The 25,982-nt window shown below is 44.8% G+C and overlaps 1 protein-coding gene and 1 long non-coding RNA gene across 3 annotated transcripts; one reads left to right on the top strand and one right to left on the bottom strand.

Annotated features, from left to right (window-relative positions):
- The first annotated feature begins 1,794 nt into the window (after window positions 1–1,794).
- Window positions 1,795–24,208, top strand: LOC141922585 (uncharacterized). The gene is made up of 4 exons (XR_012623018.1): window positions 1,795–4,070; window positions 5,168–5,261; window positions 22,613–22,669; window positions 23,567–24,208. It is a non-coding gene; the product is annotated as an uncharacterized LOC141922585 (long non-coding RNA).
- On the bottom strand, window positions 17,698–25,728 carry TNIP2 (TNFAIP3 interacting protein 2). 2 transcript variants are annotated; one of them, XM_074821972.1, is made up of 7 exons: window positions 25,182–25,728; window positions 22,544–22,849; window positions 20,553–20,636; window positions 19,736–20,017; window positions 19,239–19,358; window positions 18,444–18,739; window positions 17,698–18,057 (listed from the first exon to the last, which is right to left on the bottom strand). In XM_074821972.1, exons 1-6 carry the CDS (start codon window positions 25,650–25,652, stop codon window positions 18,458–18,460), a joined length of 1,545 nt encoding a protein of 514 aa, XP_074678073.1. In that variant the 5' UTR covers window positions 25,653–25,728; the 3' UTR covers window positions 17,698–18,057; window positions 18,444–18,457. The 2 variants fall into 2 exon arrangements, with proteins under 2 accessions (XP_074678073.1, XP_074678072.1); XM_074821971.1 differs by having other exon boundaries at window positions 17,698–18,739.
- Window positions 25,729–25,982: the final 254 nt, after the last annotated feature.

The raw sequence follows: 25,982 nt of genomic DNA on the forward strand, positions 1-25,982 counted from the left end.
AACAAGCACATCAAAGATGACATCAGACCTTAGTAGTGTTCAACTTCCATTTCTGCAGGACTCTGTTACCTTCCAGCCCTTCTGCTATGTCTCTGTGCGAAGTCGTGTTGTATTTGGACTGGAATGCAAAGCCAGTGTTAAGTATGCATCGTGTCTTCTTCTGTCTCACTTCATTTTTATTTTTTTCCTGGATGATTTTGTCTGGCATTCCTCTCATCATTATCAGACAAAATCCCTTTTGTTTTCCTGCCTTTTATTTTGACCCCCAGCCCCCTTTATTTGCTTTCCTCAGCTCTCCCAAGTCGTCTCCTTTTTAGCAGAAGAGACAGCCCTGTGGCCGATGTCTCAGTTTCAGGTACATGGTACCTCCACTTAGGAGGCCAGGACACCTGGCTGCAGCCAGAGAGACCTCCCCTTAGCTGGGAGGCGGCTGTAGCAGCATCCTGTCTCTTCCCTGCTCCGACAGCCACCCTCCACCCATGCAGGGGTGCGTTGCAGGGAAGCAGGAGGTGAAGTCAGATGTGCAGTTCTCCCAGCGCTGCCGAAGACAGGATTTCTTTCTTGGCATTTTTTCTACATCAGCCCTTCCACTTGTCCATAAATTTAGTGCCTTTCTATGCTGTCCTTTTTTGCAGCAATGCTGGGCACTCATTTAGCAACACCAAACTGGATGAATTGGAGTTACTGGGAAGCTCTGAAGCTAGCCCATGTTCTGCTGCTGCAGAGCTGCCTGCATCCCGCTGCGTGCCAACCCATTTCACCCACACTGTGGGCAGCGAAACCCCATTGCTGCTCTGCTGGAGGCTGCAGCAGTCTCCTGCTCGGTGCCTTCCCGCCCATCGCAGGCACTGAGCGGGCCCTGGCAGTGGAGGCTTCTTGGGTGTCACACTTGGGTGTTAAGTCACTCCAGTCTCAGCTGTGTTTTAAGGCAACTGTAGGAGCTTTAACCACTGCAAGTCTGTTATTAAGAGTGGGACTACCCTGCTGCTGTGAGGCTGAGATCTAGAAAGGAGCCTGAGAAATTGGATCAAGGGATTAAAAATCCAGGAACTTTAATCACTGGCATCAGGGATTTTTTTGTTACAGATAGGGGGTGGCACAGGGAATGTACTCTTCCCCCCCCCCCCCCCCCCGTCTCCAATTGTTTTGCATTAGTCACCAGTGTTGATTAAAGCCCAGCCCAGATTAAATACATTAAGGTGACTCCCATTACTACTGTGTCAAGGAACAGGAAGTTATAAACTGATAGACACAACTGCTGAGTCAAACCCTACTTATACAATAGGTCTCCATATGTCAGTCATCCCCAAGGTGGTGGTGTTTAGTGGAAAGGCTTGTGCAACAGCCAAGAAAAAATGAACAAAAGGTTAAGCCTGGAAGGGTGGAGAAGGGAAGAGGTGGGTGCAAAGAGGAACTGAAGAGCTGGCAAAGGGGATTCAGCTTCTTGTAAACGTGCAGCTTCATGAAAACATGACTTGGATCTGCGTAGCTGAAGGTCTTTGAAGGCTAGAAGAACAAAATCTCTTGTCTCTTATAATTTCTCTAGTCCTGAGTAGTGCAAGGGGGATGCAAAATTTTTGTCTGTATTTGGTGTCCTTGCATTGGAGGAAGTATGCAAATGATGCAGCTCACAGACATGCACTTTGCAGAACATGGAACCAAGTCATTTTCAAATTGCAGTGTTTGAGGAATCAATGAAAACAGGGTGAGATGTTTGAAAGAATTGAAATACTAGGCCTGGAGGTATTTGGGAGGTTTTGAAAAGCTGGTTTTGTTTTTGGAGAAAACTAACTTAGCAGAACCAAAGCTTTTATTGAAACTTAACATCAGGTGAACTGTTGACTCTTCCAGGGGAGATGCAGGAAGAGAGCGCCCCGGTGACATTCCATGGGCTGACTGGAGAGACTTGAAGTACACACAACCCAGCAATGAGGCATCGTTCTGCAGCCATCTGCACAGACCAAGGGCACTCATCCTACCTGACCCCAAGGCAGGATGGTGGGCACTCGTCTGAGAACAAAGGCTGCAGCTCCAGCTGGGGGATCCCCACCATCGATCCCAGCAGCAGCCAATACCTCCCCCCATCTGGAGCTGCTGAAGGGAGAGGCTGCAGAGCAGGCCTCAGGCTGCAGGAAGTGCCCAGACCTTTCTCCTGGGGCAGGGACAGGCAGCAGACCTGCCTGCAAAAGCTGTGCCCAGATGGAGGAGCTCCTGCAGCTCAGCCACCTGGTGAGAAGGCTGTGGAACATCAGGGAGGCTGAGAAGGAGTTGGATAGCTGGTTCCAAGCGCAGTCTGCAGTGGACCCACAGCCAGACAGCCAAAAGCTCCCCCGCTGGCACACGTGGAAGGGAGTGGAGCTGATAATCAGAAAGAATGGAAGTTTGCAACATCAAGGACCTGCAGGAGGAAGACACTTCCCCTAAAGCCTGAGGTGCCCTTGTTGAACTACTTCACTGCTTTGCGGACTGAAGAGGGAAGACCCATCCCGTCAGGAGAGATGCTGGAGCTGAAGCAGCCCACTCTGGTCCCCGTATAACAATCAGCACAACTAAGAAAAGGCAATGGGTGATAGTAGCAGGCAACTCCCTTCTGAGAGGTACAGAGACACCCATCTGCCAACCTGATGCACCCCCTAGAGAGGTGTGCTCCTTACTGGGGGCTCGAATCAGGGATGTCACCGGGAGACTGCCAAGCCTCGTACAGTCCACTATCATCCGCTGCTGTTGTTTCATGTGGACACCAGTGATACAGCCAGGAGCAGTCTGAGGAGTGTCAAGAGGGATTACAGAGCCCTGGTAGCAGCGGTAAGGGACTCTGGAGTGCACGTAGTTTTTTCATCGATCCTCCTGGTCAAAGGGAAGGAGTTTGAAAGGGCCAGTCAAATCTGTTGAATCGACAAATTGTTATGGGACTGGTGCCACAGGTTCAGCTGCGCTAAGTTCAGCTACTTAGACCCTGGGACTCACTCTGAGAAACCTGGTCTACTGGGGGCTGATGGGGTCCATCTGTCAGAGAAGGGGAAGAGCATCTTCAGTCATAGGCTTGCCAAGCTGGTGAGGAGGGCTTTAAACTGAAGTTGCCAGGGGAGGGGGACCTCAATCCATCCCACTCCTACCAGTCTGACACCAGTGCCAGCAATAGATGCCCAGAGCCTAGAGAGGGGTCACAGGTCAGCAGGAGAGCACCTGAAGAGCAGCACAAAGGAATTCCAGCCAGTAAGTCAGCTTCATCAGGGCCCAACTTAAATGCCTCTATGCAAACACACATAGCATGGGGCATTAACAAGAGGAGCTAGAGACGTGTGTACCACTGCAGGGCTACGATCTGACTGGCATCACAGAGACATGGTGGGATGACTCCTATGACTGGAGTGTTGGCATGGAAGGATACAGGCTCTTTAGGAAGGACAGGCAGGGGACATGAGGAGGGCATGTTGCCCTCTATGTCAGTGACCAGCTGGAGTGCATGGATCTGTGCCTGGGGATGGATGAGGAGCCAACCGAGAGCTTGTGGTCAGGAATAAATAGAGGGCAGGGACAGGAGATGTTATGGTGGGGGTCTGCTACAGACCACCCGACCAGGAAGACCGAGCAGATGAGGCCCTCCCTAGACAGACAAGCCCTGGTCCTCATGGGGGACTTCAACCACCTCAATATCTGCTGGAGGGACAACACTGCAGGGCAGAAGCAATCCAGGAGGTTCCTGGAGTGCATTGATGATAACTTCCTTCTCCAACTGATAAAGGAGCCATTGAGGAGAGGTGCTGTGCTGGGCCTTGTTCTCACCAACACGAGGAGCTGGAGTGGAGTGTGAAGCTCAAGGGCACCCTTGGCTGCAGTGACCATGAAGTGGTGGAGTTCAAGATCCTTAGGGCAGTAAGAAGGGTGCGCAAGCAAGCTCACTACCCTGGACTTCAGGAGAGCAGGTTTTGGCCTCTTCAGGGATCTGCTTGGCAGAGTAGCATGGGATAAAACCCTGGAGGGAAGAGGGATCCAAAAAAGCTGGTTAATGTCCAAGGATCACCTCCTCCAAGCTCAGGAGCAATGCATCCTGACAAAGAGTAAGTCAGGTAAGAATGCCAGGAGGCCTGCATGGATGAACAGGGAGCTCCTAGACAAACTCAAATACAAAAAAGGAAACCTGCAGAAGGTGGAAGCAAGGGCAGATAGCCTGTGAGGAATACAGAGAAACTGTCCAAGCACCCAACAATCAGGTTAGGAAAGCTAAAGCCCTGATAGAATTAAATCTGGCCAGGGACACCAAGGGCAACAATAAAAGCTTCTGTAGGTGTGTTGGTGATAAAAGGAAGAGCAGGGAAAATGTGGGCCCTCTCCAGAGGAAACGGGAGACTAGATTACCCAGGATATGGAGAAGGCTGAGGTATTCAACGACTCTTTTGCCTCAATATTCACCAGCAAGTGCTCCATCCACACCGCCCGAGTCAGGCTGCGTGGTTTCCTTGCCTTCTGCAAGGATGTGGCTGGACTTCCCTCAGTCTTCTCTGTTGTCGTACTTTATAATCTTTTGTTAAAGTCCTGTGGTCTTTTGTCTAGGTTTTTTTTTTCCATATTTTACTTGATGTACAGTTTTTCAAAGCACGTTGCAGTACTTCAGCTGTGCTTTATTAACACCACACGGAGCAAAGGGATTTGTTCACATCCAGCTGACAGTTCTCCTGTTTATCCTCCGTATTTTGATGTCTGGTTTATTCGCAGCAGCCTGTGACTCAATCCAGCCTATGAACCTTTTTGATGAATTGCCCTGTTAGTGATTCCTTGTCATGTATTTGTGCAATTCATTGTCCTCAAACTATATAACTTTGCATTTCTCCTTGCTGAATTGCCAGCATTTTCCAAACCACCTATCCAATTGTTGTAGCTGTTCTGATTCTTTTCACCAGTGCACTGGCACCTCCTTTTCATTTGGGATCTGCATGTGCATTTAATACATCTTCTCTGTCCCATGCCCCAAGCAGTAATGAAAATATCTGATTGTTAGGTCCAGGACCAATATCTGAGGAGCCTTGCTGATATATTTTCCCAGACTGATTTTTGCCCCCCTTGAGATAATGTTTTTCAGAGTTTGCTTATTGATATGTTATGTGAAAATGGCATTGAAACTTTCAGTATCTCTCACAATATCTACTGTTTTTCTTCTGTCCACAAGAGCTGTTATCCTGAAAAAGAAGGAAACTATCAGTTTGACCATGAGTAGCAGCCAACATGGATTTGTCAAGAATAAATCACCTCCTTGCTGTCAGGTAGGCACTTAAAAAGCATCTGCTTGTTCCTTTGAGGGAGGATTGAAGTTAGTTTGTTTCCATTTTAAAGATGTTTGTCCTTTTGGGGCTTCTGGAGTTTCATCCATGATTTACCAAACAAGCCTGAATATCTTTGAGAATTCAAAAAATTCAACCAATTTTTTATGATAAACATTATGATAATTAGCATCAGAACAGTCACTTTGAAAAACCTAACGTACCCAACGAATGCCTAGTTTAACTTCATGTTCCTGTTATCACTTGTGTTTGTTGTGTTAACTGCTCTGGTACAGCTGATTTTTGTAAAGACAGCAGGAACTGTGCACTTCTTGTATCAAATTTCAGTCTTTTTGTCTCAGTCAGGGTCCAACTCCCTTCCTTTGTGTTCCTCTTTCAGTTTAACACCAGGGTCCTAAATGCAATATGCACGCAAGGGAGATGCAGAAGGACATGCTGAAGTTCAGTGTACTTTATATATACATTCACTGTTGTACTAAGATCAGAAATGCAGTAACAGCAGTAGTGAGTAATGCCTTTCTTTACTGTAAGTACCAGCAATTCAGATCCTGGCTTAGAAAACAACGGAAGTGTTTTGTGCTTGGTCTTGCTCTAGTTCTTCAGTAGATGTAGATCAACATCTCGGGGCCACCTTCGTGTAGCCTAGGAAAGTGCAGAGGTTGCAGGTCACATTCATGATGCATTCACAAACTCATGGGAGAGTTTCCAAAATGACTGCTTGGTTTTAGTTAACGCTACTGTTTCCTCACCTTTGTGAGCCATGGAGCCATATCAGCATTGTAAGACAGAGGAGGGAATACTACAGACTCTGACAGTAAATGTGAGGGATTTTTATGTTATCGCCCACTAGTTTGCACATAGTCTGGTGTGATTCATCGTATTCACAAAATGGGAGAGCAGCTACAATGAGAGCGATTTAGAAATCTCATCCAATTGAGCCTTGAGGAAATCAGGCATAACAAAAGAACGGAAACAGTTGCTGTATCCCAGGCTTACTGTAAAACCTTCACAAAGTGCAAAAAAATACAAATGTCATGAACTATGAAGTCAGGAAAGGGATAACTCTGTTCAATATCCAACCAGGAGAGGGAGAGGGTCTAACATATGTATAGTGAAACCACATCATCAGGATTTTAACTTGCTGTAATTTAGGGGACCTAGGAATAAAATGGGTACCTGCATTGGTCCTCTCAGGTTTTCAAGGCTCTCTTGCTTTGTACCAGTCTGTTAGCTGAGTTTTTAAAACAAGCCTGTGCATTTGAATTGAGGAATTTCTAGAGTCTGCCAAAAGAAGTAGAGGATTTCTTTCCTTCCTCTTCACCCTCAAACCCTGCCAACAATGGACTGTGTCATCTTTCTTATAAACACTTCAAGAAGTGTTTGTTTTAGGAGCCATGCCAAATATGCCATTTTTCTGAATATTCAGCACTGGTTCCTGAGATAAGTGTGTCACTTTTGTCTAGTGTTTTAGCTGAGGTTTTAAGTGTCTCCATAGAGTATTATTTATTTATTTATTTACCTGGTATTATTTACTTGGAGATCTTAACTACTTTGAGTGTGACAGTTAATAAATAAATATATAATACCTGTCTCAGGATTGGGGCCATAGCGGGGGCAGGAGAAAGGGAGAAATAGGTCTATTTTTTAACAACAATAATTTGTCAAAATCAACAAGTGTTTTGCTGGTTGCTTGTTTTGGGGGTTCTTTGCTTGACTGGTGTTGAAGAGCTCAAGCTGAGGTTAACCTGGGGGTCCTGGTAGGCAAGTTGAACATGAGCCCTCAGAATGTCCCTTGCACTGAAGGTGGCTGCTGTTAGGCAGAGCATTGCCAGCAGATCAAGGGAGGTGATCCTTCCCATCTGCTCAGGATGGGTGAGACTCACCTGGAGCAGTGAGTCTAGTTCTGGGTTCCCCAGCACAAGACAGGTGTGGACATACTAGAGAGAGCCCAGCAAAGGGCCACAAGGATGATTCAGGCCTTGGAGCACCTGTTAAATAGGAGAGGTGAGAGCAGGGACTGTCCAACCTGGAGAAGAGAAGGCTCGGGGGGTCTTCCCAATGTGTATAAATACCTGATGTGGGGGCAGTACAGAAGATGGATCCAGACTTTTCTCAGTGGTGCCCAGTGACAGGACAAGAGACAATGGACACAAGTTGAAATACATTAAATTCCATTTAAACATAAGCAAAAACTTTTCTACTGTGAGAGTGATTGAACCGAGGAGCAGGTTGTATAGAGAACTTGTGGACTCTTCATTCTTGGAGATGATCAAAATCTGACTGGCCACAGCCCCAGGCAGTCTGCTCTAACTGACCCTGCTTTGAGCAGGGCATGTTGGACGAGATGATCTTCAGACATTCCTCTCCCCAAGCTTGACTATTCAGTGATTTTTTGCAAACTTGTTATTGATTGTGATAGTCATAAATTTTAGCCAATTCATGCCTAGACCTGCTGTCTTCATAAGCTCCAGTAAGTTTCTTTCTGCTTCCTTTAGGTACCCATGTCCTTTTCAGTGACGTTTAATTCCTGTCAGTACTCTTGCATGCATACAGACTTTTCCATTATTGATTTAATGGATGCTTAAAAGCTATTCTACTGTTTATTTTCTAAGAATCCCTTCCTTCAGTCTTGGCTTCCAAATCAGTAAGCCTTTATAGCCTTTTGATGTGTTTATATTATTCTCTTTCATATTTGACCTCTCACTTGCAAAGAGCTGGAGTGGAAATCCCAAACTCCAGACACAAGTTGACATTTTTTGAACCTGTAGTCCACAGCTCTTGCTTCAGAGAGATTCTGGCTTTCCAAATGTGAAGGATCCTGCACTATTTACACTGGAGTCTGAGTTTGTTGCTTTGCCTCAGCTGTCAGCCTCTTGTGTAGATCAGACTCATCTTGACTCATGAGCAATTGCATCGGTAATTGGAGTAATTGCACCAGTATGAACAACTGTGTAGCTACATGTTGTATTGGTTTGGTGCACTGAAGACCTGAACGGCTATTGCAGGTTGTATTGCTGCTGCAAGTGCTCCCTGAACTCGTTAGTGGCTGCACTTTCACTGTACAAACCATATCTGTTTGGAAATAGGCGTTAATGATGTGTTGATATATTGAGTAAGGCAGGTTTTGAACCACAGCCTGTTCATGGACATCAAGTAATAGGATGGGGTTGGGTGTACTGGAGACTTGCTCATTCTTCTATAGCTCAGATTTTCAGTCAATATAGCTTTCAGAGGTTTTTTGTGTTGGTGTTTTTTAACGCACTTAAAAAGTTGCATGATCACTGTAATTATTTAAATACATAACCCCCAAATGCGGGTACAGCCTTAGACTACAGCAGTACCTCAGGCCTCAGAGTTAGCCTCTTCACCCCACACAAGTCGAATTGGTGACTGCCTAAAAGCACAAGTGGATGCAACTTGCTGGTCCTTGCAAAAATGGGCTGAGACAATTTGGGTACAGAACTAGGCCTGCCTGCTTGCTCATTCTTTGCCAGCCACAGGGAGGAAAAACATTTAAATGACATGGATATCTATAGAAAGAAGAGCCCCAGTGGAGTCTGTAGCTTGTGTCTATATAGGTGACGTGAGTCTGAGAATTTTAGCATACATAGACCAGGGCTTTCTACATGAAATCACAGGATTGTCTCACTGAAATGATGGTAAAACAGTTGCAATGTTTGCACAAAGCTTATTCTGGTTTGTGTTAGCACCATCTCTAGAAAAACTGCAGGGACACCCCGGTGTTTTGCACGGTGCCGTGAGGCACAGCACCTATATGATTCACAGTCCTCTGTCTTCCTCCAGTCAAAAGCTGCATAGAGGTGACTTGAACTTGACTTTTAAAGTCCAGTCAGACATTAGCCGCTCTAATATTAAGCATTATAACAATATTAACACTGGTTGGAGACAATTGCTGAAGAGGTACACAAGTCCAGCTTCTTACAGACATCAGGGTCCTTTTCTGTAGGGTTGGGGACATGATGTGCCCCTCTGGTTAAGGAAGCAACCTAAGAGGTCAATTTTGTGTAAAGCTGTTACAAGTTATCTGTTCTCACAGTTTGTTTTTTCACTATTGCAGCAGAACAGAAATGCTTGCAAGCACATATAGTGCAGGCATCCTTTTGGGGCTTGCCTCAAAATCATTCAGTTGCCCAGAGTCTAAAAGAGGTCCAGGTGAAAATTTTAGTGACTGCAGGATCTGGATTGTTTACAGCTGCTGGGAACGCAAAGGCACAAGCTGACTGCAGGGGACAGTAAAAGGTAGCACTGGCCTGCCTTTCCAGACTGTGAGAGTGGCTTTTACTGTTCAAGTGTTTCACAACCTTGTTACTGCCCAGTGTGTGTAACAACTGATACTAATGCACGCAAGAGAGTATGGCAGAGGCAGGACGGAGAGTGTCCTCACACTGTTTTGCAACACTGCACATTTGAAGTTCCTCAGCTGTGCTAAGAGGAAGTGGTTATTCGGCTTTGCTGCCATTTCAGGAAAGATAAAGCTCCAGTAAACTTTCCCTGAGAGAGTTACCACAGAGGTAAAAATTAGTATTTGCCCACTGCTTATCAAAAGAGATGCCACCAGGAGGAAACTTAGGACAAGGTGAGTGCAAACTCTGCATTGAGGAGAAAGGCAAGACCAGTGCAATCCCCACTGCACAGGAATTACACTGGTCAGCACACACTCTTTTTTCCCCCATAATGGTTATTTTTAGGAGTTGAAGACTTTGACATTTTGTAGGAGGGGTTGCGGTGCCGTGTGACCAGCATGTGTAGGTGCAACAAAACGAAGGCTCAAAACAGTGCATAAAATAAGTAGTCGCCCATTCTTTGGGTGATGGTGATGAGGTGGTTGTGCTCATCAATTTTTTCCACTGCACGTTGTGCCTCCCCAGGAGCTGTCAACATGCAGAGAGTTTAGGGGATTCCGCATCTGGTTATCAAAGGATGGATCTTGTGTGGGAGGGGAAAGCCTGCCTGCACCACACACTGGCTCCTAGTCTCGGCCACAGAGATTCATGTAAAAGGATGACTTGGTGTACATAACTATTTCTAAAACACCCTGGTCCAGTCCACCTCTTTGCCCCGGTGTCTCTTTCAAACAAATTCCACTTTATTCCCCTTTCCAGACCCTCTCTGCTCGGTGGCGAGTGTTGCAGAGCCATCCCTTTCATGAACTCCTGGCTGGCACATAGCAGAAATCTTCTGGGCTGTCAGAGACCTCCCATCGGTCCTAGTACACCACTGGGCACAATCTGTGTGCTGTATATTTTGGAGTATCAATCTTGCAAGAAGACTGGCCCTGAAAAGGTGTAAAACCTCGCAGGTGCCATGGGGGAAGGTGGTTATGTTACCACTGGAGCTGAAATGCCTTTTGATGACCACTCGGCTTGATGGTGCAAGAGGTACTTGAAGAAGCAAGAATGGTGGTTTTGGGGCTGAGCTGTGTGTCCTGGTGATTAGAGGCACTTGACTGGGGTGGCCAGTGTCATGGGTCCTGCTCTTGTTTTTGTGTTTGACTGTGACTGGAATAGGGCAAAAATGGTCTCTGATGATCAGTAAGTGGACTGCTCAGGAGAGAGAGAGGGCCCAGCCTCCTCAGTCCTATTAAAAGAGATTGCTCGTGGTTTTAAAGCTATTTTAGAGTCATGGAGGAGCTGACAAAATTCTGCTTTGTAAAAAAAAAAAAAAAGGCAAGAGGTGCAAGCTGAGAGGCAGACAGAGCTTATTTTGCGTCATTCACCCTCTAATAAAGGCTAAAATCCCTTCTTGTTTTAGCATAAGGAGAAGTGTGTGTACCTGCATGTGCGTGCCTCTTGCCTGCTATACCTAAGTTTCAAATTCCCTGCAAACTACTCCATTTCTCCATCACTCCCTGGTGATGCCGTGTTACCTTCATCTATATCCCTTCAACTTCTCTTTGGAGGGTTGTTTTTCATGGCTAATTTTAGGCCTGACCTTGCAATTACAGGTACTGTGAGCTTCAGCTTCTTGTTTAAAAGCTGCTCTCAGGACATGGCTCTGTAGTAATGAGGTTAGTTTGGATTTTGCTTGCTCTTCCCACAGGCTGCAGCCACTGTTCTGTAGGATCTTTACATGCTCTGGACTGTCACATCTCTTCCCCTCTCAACATGCTCACGTGGCAAAGAGCATCCCAGACAAATGAATACTGGTAACTGGGAGGATGGGTTTTTTAAGAGCAATTAAGAGCATTAGAGTAGATCACTGTGGACCTCATCAATGAATTTTGTAATTGCAGTAAATGAAGACTTATATTTTCCCATTCCTGCCACTGATGTAAGTTTTAATAACATTTAGCCCTCATATTCTCTCCAGGCAGTTGCATTTCATGTGCTGCCCCTCCTCTGCATTCTGCAGCAGTGAAGCACAGGGGACGTGTCCCTCTTCCTAAGGATCATCTCATGTACATTCACAGTTGGCATCTGTTTGATCCTCAACTACAGGTACAATTTGTTCCCTCCCAGGTGAGGGTTTGCTGGAGAGCTGTCACTGGGAAGGAGACCTTCCCCACTGCTGTGCCCAGGTGGACCTGCACCAAGGTGCCCAAACATGGGGAAAGATGCCCCCCTTAAAAACACGTCCTTTCTCATGCCTACCACACCTGTGGGTAAAGGTGCTGTTTCCGTGCATCACTTAACTGCCTGGAAAACATGCTGTGTTTTAGGGGTCATGCCATGTTGGGAGTAAGGAGATACCAGCTGCTGGTGAACTTCTGCACCACCTGCCTCTGTGCTGCTGTTGCTGTTCTGGCTCTGCTTTGACTGCCCTGTGGTGACATGCGAGGGGCAGAGATGGGTTTTTGCAAAGTGCTTGAACAGGTCTTGGATGCCATTAAGGATGGGGACCGCTCTAGCTCTTGTTTTCTAGGAACCATACACCAGGTCTCTAATGGGATTTGCCTGGTGGCTCTGGCAGTGCAGAGTAGGGTGTAATACACCCAGTAGGTGTGTCTCATGGGTGACGGATGTTCCTGCTGGTAAGGATCAACCACTAGTCAAGTTTGGGGCTCAAGTTAGAACTGGTCTTAGTGGAGGGCAGAGAGGCCATTATCACAGATCCCTTTCCCTCCAGAGATGTCTGGTTCCTGTTTGCCAGCTGTTGTTGGGGGTGGCACATGGGAAAGCCCTGTCTGTCTACCTGGGAAGGTAAGAATAGGCCTTGCAGAAGATAGAGCAGGTGCTCAGCACTGAGATCAGAAGAGCTGAGAACCACTCAATTGGATCTTCATCACTGAGGGCAAGTTCAGATGGTGGGAAGGAGAAGTAGGATGCTCTTTTAGACTGTGCTCAGCTGTGGTGTGCATGAATGACTTCACACCCCACCAAGTCCTCCTTTCTCTTGGTAGATGGTGTTCTTCCTCCAATGTCTGTGGACCTTTGCATGCCTCTCTGGATGCCTGAGCTTCTTTGAGATGTGGTGGTGATGGTCAGAATGAGGGCTGATTCCTCTGTGGGTGTCTGTGCTCCTTTCTTTACTTCTTTTCCCCATCTTATGAGCTGAGATCATTTGGTCCGAGAAGATGTGAGCTCTCTCACCTCCCCCACTGTGTGTCCTGAGAGAGATGGAGACCCTGCCCTGTAGCAGACCTGCTCCCTGCTTCTCACTGGGCGGGAAAAACCCCAGGGCTTTGTGAGTGGGGCTGCTCGCAGAGCTGGTGCATGTGCCTGGGGCTCCCCTCCCAGCCCGGGGCCCAGGTGGTGGGCACAGGTGGCTGGTTTGCATGAGCTGCAGCTGGCCCAACCCAGGGAGGGCTGCGGGGGCACAGCTGGAGGGAGACCGCAGGTTGGCACCTTGTCTTTCGTGCCAGCAAGGCACTATTCCTAGGCGTGGGCTCCTGTCTCAGCAGAGAAGGTAAACCTGGGCATCGCCCAAGTCTGAACCGCTGTGGAGTGGGACATTGAGCTGTGAAACCCAGTGTCCCATTCAGCCATGGCATTTTGGGCTGTGCAAGGGAGGTTTGGGACGTGGCTGGAGGAAGTCTGACTGCAGCAGGAACCGGGAAGCTCAGCAAGGCATGGAGGATGGTTGTGCTGGCTGAAGAGCTGACAGGGCAGACGCTAGACTTGCCTGGTGACACGTGTGTCCCTCCTGTAAAAACAGCCTGTAATAGTTGCATGTAACCAAGAAGGTGTCTATTGGTGATTAAAAAAAAAAAAAAAGGCAAATGCTTTTTTTATGAAGACAGATTTGACAAAGAGATTGGGTGAGTGCAAGATGGGGGAGGAGGTGGCGAGAGAGAGGGTTGCAGTGGTCACAGGGAGGGGATGGAGGTGGATCTGCAAGCGCTGCAGAACTGGGTCCCACTGCTCTTTCCTCCCTCCCACTCCTTGAGAAATTAGAGTGTGAAAGCTTCAGTCAAGGTGGGTTTGTGTGACACCAAGGAGGTGGGCGTCAGCACGAGCAGCCAGAGTTTGTCTGCTCATGGGTGCTCGGCCTATCCGTCAGCCAGGTCTCCAGAAGGCAGGCTGGAAGGCTGGCCCAAGAAAGGACAGTCAGGGGAACAAGCGTGGTTAAGCCAAGCGCACACTTCAAATAGGTTTTTTGGTGCCTTCTAAAAGTAATCTGTCTCAACTCACCATCTGGTTCGGTGCTGTTCACAATGGAGCTCCATGTGCTATGGAAATATCTCAAGCTCCTGGGGGAGGCTGTCGGCCACTATAGATGCCATACGTCCCGTGCATGTTGTGAAGAGTTCTGGCACCAACAGCTTCTTACCAGTGAATGTCAAAAAGGAGGAGAAAGTGAATGTACCAAAGGGAGAGGGGAAGAATGCACTGAACAGCAGCAGGAGTAGAGGCTGTGCCACTTGGGATGGTTGATGCCTTTCAGGAGTCCCCTATATAGCTTCAGTGAGGGTGTTGGGCTGCGCTTTGCCCTTAGTGAGTGATTTGAGGCATCAGGTGAGAAGACAGGAGTGCTTAACTTGATACCCTGTCCCTCTGCTTAGGTCTTGCTGAGTTGACCTAGTGCTTTGTAAGTATTTCTTATGGTTTCTTTAGGTTTTCAGCTGAACACCCCCCAGCTGATAGCTAGTGGAACATGATACTAGGAAATATTACTACAGCATACTATGAATTCACATAGATTTTGTAGAAAAAGTATTTGAGACTTCCCTTTTCTAGAATGAGAAGCACTGCTGTTCTGAGTACAACGGTGTGGCATCTTGTTTGGAATTTCCCTTGCTTTCTATATATACACATGCAGCAAAGCCACAGGAAATGGAAGTTTAAAAAAAAATACCATAGAGCATAGGTATCTGCTTCTTGAACAAATTTTATTCTTGTAGTCAGTTTTATTATTAGTGAGCACTTAATCTTGAGGTATCATTTAAAGCTTGTTTTAAAAGATGTGATGCCCTAAATCATTGGAGGGGTGAAGCAGACATTGCCTTAAAAGTTGCAGAAGATTTGAGAAGCTTTTTAGGCTCTATACTGCCCATGCTACAGAAGACAGCATTATTGTTGAGCTTCTCTCCCTAGGGGCTTTTGGGGTAGGGACTAACTTCTGAGGCTTCTTCCAGTTGCATTTTCTGAGGTTCAGTGAGTCAGTCTTGCCTACAGCTGCTGTCATGATTGTGTGCTAAGGGCCTACTTCTGCATGGCAACCAGCATAGTTATTAGTAAACAGCATTTGCTTTCAAATCCCAAGCAAAATACATTATAATTAGGTCCAGGAGTAATGAGAACCAGCTTGCCAGCACTTGGACAATATATGCTCTGGAAATGGCTGAGCTTGTCCTGGGTTTGAACTCAGGCTGGTTTGGAGACCAAAACTAAGGGAAGGTAATTTAATGAGGGAGAAAAAGGGGAGGGACTAATCATCAAGGTAATTGGACAAATATATCTTGGCAGCTTTTAATATGCTAAGACACACTTCTGCAAGTCCCAGAAGAGACAGTTATCCTTCCTCCTCCCAGCCTCCCTGGACCTACAGAGGTCCCTCTGTCTGTCTTCTAGAATTGGCATGCCTCTCCAGTACAGGCACTGCTCACCAGCAACAAGAGCTTTACGGAAGCCTAAACAGATGTTAACTTTGACAGATAGCAGGGTTCAGTTATCATGGATGACTTTTGTTACCAATACAGCACATAAGGAACCCAGTCCCATATGTATGGTCACGTAGTTCTTCTGTATGGTTTCAAGAGCCTCTCTTGTGAGGACTTTTCTGCAGTTTTACAGATGATGTGTGTTTCAGTGAACTAGTGCGGTACAAATGGATAATGAAAGTTCGTAAAGTTTATGCTGTTGAAGTTCCTTTCATTTTATGCAGTTACTTTCTTACTCATATGCCTTTATTGCTTTCTTTTGAGAAAGGAGCTGGGTTGCTTTTACCATTTAACCAAATAAGACACACGCTACTTGGATGGTAATCCAAGGGGGCAGAGAACACCTGTGTGAGGCCAGAGGAGCTTTCCTTTATTTAAAGAGTTCAAAAAATGCTGGGAACTTGTGGCTGCTTTCACTTCAGTGCTGGGGCAGTGGAGCTGACAGTTTATATGCTTGCTTTCTGGTCTACAAGTTGAGGAATGTGAATTGTGAATGTAGGTGGTGGTGATAATTGCTTGGGATGCCTTGATGTGTATGCTTTGCCCGGTGAGGAGAGGGCAAGCAAAGATTTTATACTGTTTCTTCAAGAGATACACCAGTGACTTTGGTGTAAAAGTCAAAGGACTGAATAGTAGACAAGTTTTCTTAGGAGGAATAGTTTATGCCCTGTACCTTGAAACAAACATTTGCATATGAGACACTGGTAGTTCTTCATAGTGTGTGTAACTGCTTTCTTGGTTAAGCCAAAACAAGAAAGAAGTAAGTAAGGCTTTTTACCAGATGTAAAAAAAAAAAAAAACCAACCTCAGTAAGAAATGGTAAAATAAAATAGCTCTGAAGTGAGGTATTTTTACACTGAAAAACAGCAGATCTGTCCTAGATTTTTGCCACAGGTGTTCAAATTCCAGACGTTTACTGCATAGCTTTAGGTGGTAGCTGTAGTCTGTGCTTGACCTGTAACTTAACCTGTTTGTGTATGTTGGTCCAGTGTGATCCTCCATCGAGAGATACCCTGTGTCCCAGCACTGAAGTGCCCTCCTTTCCCTGGATTCGGACTCTGCTCTGACAAGGGAACTGCTTCACAGGTCTTAAAACCACAAGAATACGTACTGCTAATTTCTGTGTACTGCAGATTCTTGTATCTAATTCCTGCATCTAATAGTTGTAGATCAGTCTGTCCAGCTATACCCACAGGGGTTAAAATGAGTGGAAATCTATAGCAGGCTTGAGCTTCTGACTGATGTATATTAAAGCAGTGATGATCTCAAATGCAATAAAAAAAAAATGCGCTGCCAAGATCTACCTTGCTTTGTTGTTGTGTTCGTCTTAATTGTCTTGTGATGTGAATCACTAGAAAAAAAGGCCCATATTCTGCTGTATCAATCACTGGCAATATAGTATTGATGTACATTGAAGCTGTAAACAAGGTTTGTCTAATGAGAACAGTCAGAAAAAGTAAGATCAGCTTATGCCACAGGAAGCTTAATCATATGTTTCTCAGCCTATATTCTGTGGGCCGCATCTGATCTCTAAGACCTTAAAAGGCGATGTATAAAAAGGTCACTAAAAAACCAGAAAAAAATAAAAATCTCTGCATGTTTGTGCATGTTGTGTTGGGAAAAACAAGTTACTAATCAATCACGGGTTTGCAATCAGTTCAAGATTAGCTGAGTAAGAACCACTGCACCTGCACATGGCGTGCAGTGGCCCATGCATCTCTTTTGGTAATATCCCTCCTAAGGCAACATTGTCATAATCAATCATCTTCCTTTGGGGCTGCAAAGGAATTACCAAGGAAAATATCCATAATCGTCCTAAAGCATAGTACTGGGAGGGAAGCAAAGCAGAAGAGAGGAGTGTTGTTAAACAAAGTAAGTTTTCTGTAATTATGAAGGGTGACAGTTGTACTAGGCCTTTACATCCTTAACTTGGCCTCTGACTTGGGAAGAAAAACCTGGAGCCAAGGCTGAAAAAACCTGTGGCCCTGTTACATTTATACACTTGAACTTCTGGTACTTCTTCTCAAAACAGTCCCCTGCTATTTGTTGAAGTTATCTCCAGTGTAGACAGGCTCAGAAGGAATTTAAGCTAGCATTGGCCTTGTCACAGATGTGCGGCAGGGTAGGGCGTTAAATGTGTTCTTGTGCATCTGAAAGGTCATTCTTCCTCTCATAAATGCAGAGTGATTTTTCAATGTATTTGAAAATAGCCCGAGACAATGGTTATCACTGAAGTAATGAAATAACTCACATCTGAAACCATGACATTTGGTTAGCCCTTAGTATAGTTACTGGGACTATTTCACATTTAAATACTTACACTGAAAGAGAGATTTTTGGACCACTTTACTAACGTAGTAAAGCAAGTACACAATCACTTTTATTATAAAAATAATCCTTAGGTAAAATAGGAATACAATCAATAATTACACAAATACACATTTACAAGTATGTAAAATAGTTACTTATGGCACAGAAAAAATAAATAACCCTGTACATTGTTTCTGTGCAAAAAGACAGGCTAGTTTTAGTCAATAACCAGCCCTTTTATATTTTCTTCACTTCTCCTGATTTCAATTAAACACAAGGATTTTCACATGAGATGTCTGAAAGTTTGGCTTCAATAAAAAAAATACTGTCGCTTTTAATCCAGATAAAGCAGAGTAGTTTTTTCTTTTTTTCTATCTTCGGCCAAAATTCTCCCCTCTGCTCTTCAGCCTACATTTTTGGAAGAGGAGGAAAATTTCAAGTTCAGTAACTTTTTTCACAAGCCTTCAGACTGCTGTAAAGAATTAGACTCAAATACAAGTCAAGTTGCACTCTGAAGCTAATTAGCACTGTAAGTTTCAGTTTACTTTGTAGTAGAATTTGCATTATGCTTGCCTTCCTCGTAGTCGTCAAAAATAATTCTTCATAAAAACACTTTGCTTTATCTTGAAGCCTTTCATACAGTCCAAGAGAAGGTGAAATCAAGTAAGAGGTAGATATTGTTCATCCTCCTAATTCCTAAGAGCTGTCCATTTGAATTACTCTGTTTTAGGACTGTAGGAGATATGTACAGAGCAAAGTTTTACTGTCTATAAAGTAGTGATCGACTTACACACCTCACATGCCATGGTCACTGACAGCATTCAGTAACATGCTTGAGGAATTCATCACTGAGTTCATCACTGAAAAACCTCATACAATGAGGGCATCTGAGTTCACCCTGTGCCCTGCCCTCGGATCCAGAGTTCCCATTGTCTGCAGGAGGAGAGGCTTGTTCAGACTGGGAAGATGTTCTTCTCGTGCCTGTTTGGCCTGGGCTATTGCCTCGTAGATGTTCGACATTTGTCTGTACATACATATGATTTTGGTTACCCCTGTGAACTCTGAAATGACTACTTGTGTCTCTTGAGTCCTAGAAAGAGAAAGAGGAGCTCTTGAAAAAGATGCAGTAGGAAGATATTCTTCAACAGAATATTTATCACCTTTATCTGAAACACTGCTCATGTTTTTATCAGAAGACTTGTAAATAAAATACGCATCAGTTTTTGTAGTTTTATTAATATAGTTGTAAAGGTGGCTGGCAGGAAACACAGAATAGAGCCAGTATATGACTTTAAAGATGCCACCATTACAAGGCTCATGGCCATCCTTCTCTTCCTTCTAAGAATTCACCCTTACTATGTTGATCCTAAATAGAAGGAAAATGGACTGGAAAGGGGTATTACCTGTGCATCGGGAAGCACGTCCCCTGGAACTGACTATGAAATAATTTAAGTTTATGATAGCTGCACACTGAGCTGAAATGGTTTTAGAAGTGCTAAGATTTTTTTAAAATATATTTAAAAGTATATTTTAGCCCTGAATCCTGTTGACATGCTTTAATTGAAAAAAATAGTATGTTGCTCTCTTACCTGTCTTCTTGCTAGCTGGTGTTGCAGACATGCAACTTCTGCCTGAAGCTCTTGTATTTTACTCTGCGCTCGTTCTCTGTCTGATCTCTCGGATGTGAAATCATCTTTATAAACTAGGACCTGAAAAAAGAATTATTATGTTAATATTTTATAAATTAGAGCATTGGTAGGTTAGATTAAAAAGTTGGGGCTATGATTCTTTTGTTTGTAAATACTTATTCCCAGAATCTCAATATTATCTTCTCTATCATATCTGTACTTTAAAGGTATTTGTATTTCTTTTTCAGATCTTTCATATTTTTGTTAAAGCCAGCAGAACTGCACGCTGTTCTTTAAGTAGTGAGTTTCCTTTAAATCTGTGTGAAGTATCTGTATAGCCAAACGTGGCAAGACAAGTGGCAATATCAAAAGAAATAATTTCATTTTTCTCCCTTGGACTTCAGTGGTCTGGGGAGAAACTAAGAATTCCCACCTCTAGGAAAAAGAAACTTAATGACCTGTTGCTCTAGCATTTGTATGCGCTCATTATCTCCTTCACTAGCCTTCTTCACATCTTCTAATTCTCTCTTTGTTTTTATGCATTCATTCATTTTTTCTTCCAGTAACTTGTTTAACCGGAATATCTCTTTGTGCATCAGGTCAGAATTCGTTTGTGCTGAAGTTACGCAGTGCTGCTGCTCTAGTTGTGACTTCATCTCTTTTAGCTGCAAGTGGAGTCGCTTCACATACTCATCCCTACTCGCATCATATTTCTGCCATTTTGCATTTAAGTCTTCCACCTGAAAGATTACCCAGGAGAGTCATCATTAAGAACATGAAGACACAAACTTCCAAGCTTTCACAGACTGTATGTGCAGGACCAAAATTCTCTAAAAGATAATATAATACACTGACTCAACTGCTGAGTGTGGACAAGCCACTTGTCAGGAGAGCAGAAGATTATTGTGCTATAAGCCAGGCTCCTCACGGCAGCCTTTCCCATTCCCTAATCCCTAGGGGACAGTACTGAAGAATATGGAATGGGAGGGGCTGGCACTCACCCTGGGCCTAGTGCTGTTCTCCTGGGGTGGAATACTGATGCATGGAAGGAACGCAAAAATTCTTACAACAAAACCCCAATGCATTAGTAATAATATATAATAAGTTGTTCTTAGCTAAGGGAACAAAGACTATGTGCCATGCTGAAGGACTAAGAAAAATTTTGGACTCACGTTAAACTGCCATTTAATTATATTAACCAGGCCTTACCTACTCCAAATTTACTGTAATTCAAAATACTCAAATCTTAATCTTGTACAAAATGAAAGTACTCACATGAGCTACTTTTTGTTTTAACATCCTGTTTTCATCTTGTAGGTTGCAGATAAGAGCTTGAAGTGAAGTGTCATTGTCTAAAAGCTGTAATTTTCAGATAAAGGAAGAGTTACTTTAACATAAAAATCCCAAATGCTACTTAGCTATGCTGTTAAACTGGAAGTAACCTTTTTTTTTAAATTCCTCTAAAACTATTTGCTCCCAGTGAACAAATACATACATCTGGATCTACTTATTTCTATATAGTATATTTCTAAATACTAATAGTATAACCTACAGCTTTTATTATTATTAAGCAAAGCAAAGCTGTACCATCTTGGTCCTGCTTTTCAGTAGATCTGTGTAGTGTCATAAAAACATATCTGTCTTACCAAATTCTGAGCCTACTGAAGGTAACAAGAAAAATAGCACACATTTTACATGCATGAGGGTCTACACTGATGACAAAAGAGCTTAACGGTTTACACAAACTCCTTGGAAACTACTTGTTTGGAGTGGAGGAATGCATGACAAAGACACAGATATGCCTTCATCTTGCTTTGTTGTTACTGTCAATTTTGGCCAGTACTAGGAAGAAATTACTGAGGGAAAAAAACCCTGCTTGCTAAATAATTGACTAAAATGATACCTCTTTTTTACAGTTGTGACATCTGCTTAAAAAAACCCCGGTGTACGTGAGTAATATAGAACACTTTTGTACAAAATTCCCTAGAATCAGCTAGTAATTGCATCTGAAATTTCTCTTCTTCAAGAGGGAAGTCCCCACTGTACAAGGTTAGCTACTTATTACATATATCAAAGTCAATCAGGTTTCCTGTCTATCAATTACACGTAAAATATGATAATGCTAAATGCTCCAAGTCCCTTAAAAAGTCCTTTTTTCTTTTATCCCATCAATCTCTGTTTCTTACAGGTAACCTTAATGTGAATAAGTTTTCTTTGGAAATGCTCCTGGGATGTTTTACAAAGCAGAAGTGAGCATGTATAGAGTTGATGATAAAAGCATAGATGAGTGGTCATATGAAGCACAGCATCACCACTATGTAGCAGTAAGAGCATGAGGCAGAATTATTCTTTTTTTGAGAACTGGCCTGTAGCATTCTACTCAATATTCTGATCTGTTATATTAGCAGCAGCACCGCTAATGTTACTTCCTTATGGTATTATCATGAATTACCTAACAACTCTGAACCACCCTGACTTCTGGAACAACAGAACAGCACAATCTACCTCTACCCTGTGCTGAAAAGCTTCAGCTAAGGTGATGATGCAGTGAAGCCACAGCCATTAGCAAAGTACACCAAAATCCAGGTGTTTCTTTGTGCCCCTCGGTGGCACTTCTGCCACCTTCCTATCATGAAGCAATTTTTCTAAACATCCCTGCTGGAGAGAAACATTGCCTTGCACTGGGAGGCCAGTGGGGAACCCCAGATTAAAAAAAAAAAAGATACTTTGACTCATTCTTGCCGACCAACTTTCAGTAGGTCTGTACTACGTGTGCAAAGCCAAATCCTGATCTGAGAAGACCACGTGCTATAGAGTTCTTAACATAAATATTCCTTTGAAATATCTCTACTTTGTTTTGTGATTTAGATGCTTAACAAGTAATCGGGAGATTCAAAAGCACAGCACCACCTAGTGATGCACAGAAGCATCCTGCGGTATGAAGGTACCATCTCCTGTATGTGCAGGGAAGGACTGTAATCATGGAGTTGCTGAGGTTGGAAGGGACCTCTCAGGATCCTCTCCTCCCAAAAAACAAAGCCTCTGATGAAAAGTGAGATGGTCAAAATGCAAGTGATTGACAACTGCTTCCATCCTAAATTTTTGGTACTTGGAATTATTTAAAGCTTGCCATGGTAGTCTCTTCACCCTACATGAAATTATTTTAAGGGATGTTTCTCACCACTCCCCAGTTACTACTAGCATACTGTAATTAACACCTCAGAAGCTGATAAGACTTTAAAGAAACATAGTAGCAGTAAGAATACCTGATCAGATCTTCCAGCAGGTATATGGTCATCTGAATTCCCCTTCTCTTTTCTTTGCTTCTCTTCTAGACATTTTGCCAGATGTTGACACATTTCTGCTGTGGATGCTAATTTGCGTTGAAGTTGGTGAGTTTCATCAGTGAGTGAACGACACAAAACATCACTGGTGGCCTGAGCCTTCTCTTTCTCTGCCAAGCTCTTCTGAAGTCGTAAGATTTCTCTCTCCTTTTCATATGGAGGCTGATTTATCATCTGCTGTATCTCTCCATTCTTCTCTTCTAGTTGCTGATTCAACTTCTGTACTTCCTAAACATAAGGGGGAGGGGAAGTTACTTAAAAGCCAAGTGAACTCAAAAGCCAAAATCTGTTGAAGACTGAATTCCATATTGCAGTAATTCCATATTGCTCCTATACTCACTGCAAAGTACTTGAAAAGTAAAATAAATCCAATTCATTTCTGTATAATCACACCTTGGAACTGACAGATCAATCAATCAAAATCAAGAACTGCTCAGACAGCTATACAAGCACTTCCTAGTCAGTAGGATGAAAAAACAACCAGCAAAAAATCAGGAAGATTTACAGCAGCAACAATCTAAACATAGAACTTTCAAGAAACAAAGTAGTTTAAAAGGAATAGCTGTAGAGACTGAGAAACGCTTCCAGGTCTTGCATTCTAAAATACCAGATAGTAGAAATTTTTCTCAAAAAAAATAGAACTGGAAAGTCATCAAAAAACAGTGAAGTGTATGCATTGCCTGACAGCATCACAAGGACAAAGCAGAGAGGGCATACACAGCAACTCTCCCACCTAGGAAAGGATGAGTGGTAAGGACAAGCAAACAGGAAATTAAATCTGTGTGGCAGCAATGACTCTATTTTGGCCCTAGCTGACTCTCCAAGATATGTGAGGGGGTCTGACATACTCTTAAGAAACAACTGTGTATCTTGTTGCCACAGGTTCTGGTTGAACTGAAAGCTCTGTGGGATCATCCCCACTGCATTAAGTTAATGTCTCCACAGGTGTCTTCAGAAGGAAGAAGTTTGCTTGCTGACTGGAGTAAACCACTCTGTAGTACCATGCATCTGAAGTACACCAGTCCTGACTTTGTCAAAAACAGCTTGTGCTTGATATCCTCAAAAAGTAGCAGATGCTGGTAACAAAGCTCTGCAGCACTGCTCCTCCAGAAGCAGTGATGCCCTGGATGTCAGCATAGACCATGAGACAGGTACAAGCTTGACTCCACCCTTCCAGTTCTTTGGGAGTGCTAATGGAGCTCCAGATCACAGGGAGCACTCTCCTTTGCCAGCACATAGGCAAAATGTCTTTGGTTGTTATTATTTTTAGTGACAATGATTTCAGTGTTTCTGATTGGGCATAAAATATTTATTTCTAGAAAGAATTAAATACCTAACTTATAGAAATAGCATTTGTTCTTATTACTGATGTTTAAATTCTTTAGCATCGTGCTAAATGCTATATTTCCCTTTTGCTATAAAGATATTCAGCATCAGACTTCAAAATATCTTCAAATACCACAGGTTTGTTATCTGTCTGCAAAGTGTCAGTAAGATCATCTCTTATTATAAATTTCCAAACTTGAACTTACTTAAATGTTTTTTAGGTGAGTGTCATATATGGAAAACGTTTTGTATAAGCATTAGGTCAAGAGATTACTTATGACAAAAATACTTGTTTCAATTTTAAGTACTGCTTCTCAGATTGGAAATTCCTTTATGCAGCTTCATATAGAAAGAAATGCTTTAAAATTCTTTAAGTATTTCAGACTGAACATGGGAAAGTCTTAATGACAGTAAGAAAAACAGTGCTTGTGGTAGATGGGAGGGGCAGAGTTTTGAGACTTTTTTTTTTTTCCCTGTCATAAGAGATACCGGTTTCCCTGATCTATGTCCTCACAATCCAGACTTGTTGGTTACTTCTGCAAGTATTAACGTGCTGCCTTAACGTCAATACAAAAATCCACTTTTAAGTGCACTTTAAAAAAGCACTGTAATAGAAGAAGTGGTGGCATCAGTTGTTATCTTACAGAACAAAACTGTTGCATCTGATAAAGAGGAGGGTCTTCAGTAATACGGAACTTCCCAATTTAGGGTTTTTTACTATTTTCCTTCTCCTTGTGAAAATAGTTGCATGAAGATTTATAATGCCACACTAAGTTTTTGGTTTAGGATTTTATGGTTTGCCTTCTTGAGCTTAAGGCAGCGGGAACTACTGCTGGATACAGCTGGCCGAGTTGCTTTGGGCACAGTCCAACTCAGGGCCCGCAGTGGTCGAGCAAGTCCTGTCAAGCGCACCAGCAGGGCAGGACGGGTGTCAGAACCCTGGCGCTCTGGTCCGGGCTCTGCCACCACCGGCTCGCTGGGCCACCGGGGGCACGTCACTTAAGCCAAGTCGTCAGCGCCGGTGCCTGTCTCCACGAACGCGAGTGAGCAGTCTGAATGCCAAGCGGCTGCCTCCTCCATTCAAGACAACCACTGCTGCACTTACTAAACTGAAATGACTGATTTTTCTAGAGCGGAGCGCGGGAGCCCAGCTGCCGCTCCTCGGGAATTACGCGCCCCCGGGGCGGCGAGGCGCTGCCTGCCAGCGCTCTTCCGAGGGCACTCGCGGTTTTACCTGGCTCAGAGCTTCCATTCTTCGCGCCGAGAGTCGCTCGCTGTCCTGAAGCTGCTCCCTGGCCTGGCCCAGCTGCTCCAGCAGACTCTCCACCAGCGAGCGGGCCGGCTCCGCGCCCGCCGCCGCCGCCTCGCCGCCCGCCGGCTGCTGCTGCCGCCGGGCCAGGCTGCCCCGCAGCTCCCGGATAGTCGCCTCCTTGGCAGCCAGCTGCAGCTGGAGGTGCTTCAGCTGCTGGGCAGACTCGTGGTACAAGGTGCAGAGCGCGTTGTACCGAGGCACTTTATTCTTCAAGCTCCTGTTTTCCCGGTGCAGCTTCTCCAGCGTCTCCTCCACCTGTTTGAAGCGGGCCGCCAAGGGGTCTGTACTGCTGCCCTCGCTTACCGAGCACATGGCCAAGGGAGGTGAGCCGCGGGCGCGCTGCTGCCTCTTCTCTCTCTTCTCCAGGGCGAGCAGCAATCCGGCCAGGTGCATACAAACCCGTCCAGGAGCCAGGCAGGGCCGCGGCGGCTGTTGCTGCTTCGCTCTTCCGCCTTCCCCGTCGGGGGAGGGGGGCGGCCGCGCTCCTTTAAGGGTTCGCAGGACCCGCCCGCCGCCCTTCCCGCCGCTGGGGTAGGGCCGGGCCGCGCTCCGCCTCTGCCGAGAGGGGGGAACCCCGCCGCGGGGGAGGAGCCGGCCCCGGGGGCAAGGCTGGCCGGGGAACCCCGGCGAAGGGTGAGGAAGAGAGAAGGCAGCCGGGGGCTGCGCCGTGGAGCGGGCTGGAACCTGGGGGCGAGCGGGAGGCTGCTGAGGGGCCGGGGGAAG

Source organism: Strix aluco, chromosome 4 (assembly GCF_031877795.1).
Source record: "Strix aluco isolate bStrAlu1 chromosome 4, bStrAlu1.hap1, whole genome shotgun sequence".
Classification (NCBI taxonomy): Eukaryota; Metazoa; Chordata; class Aves; order Strigiformes; family Strigidae; genus Strix; species Strix aluco.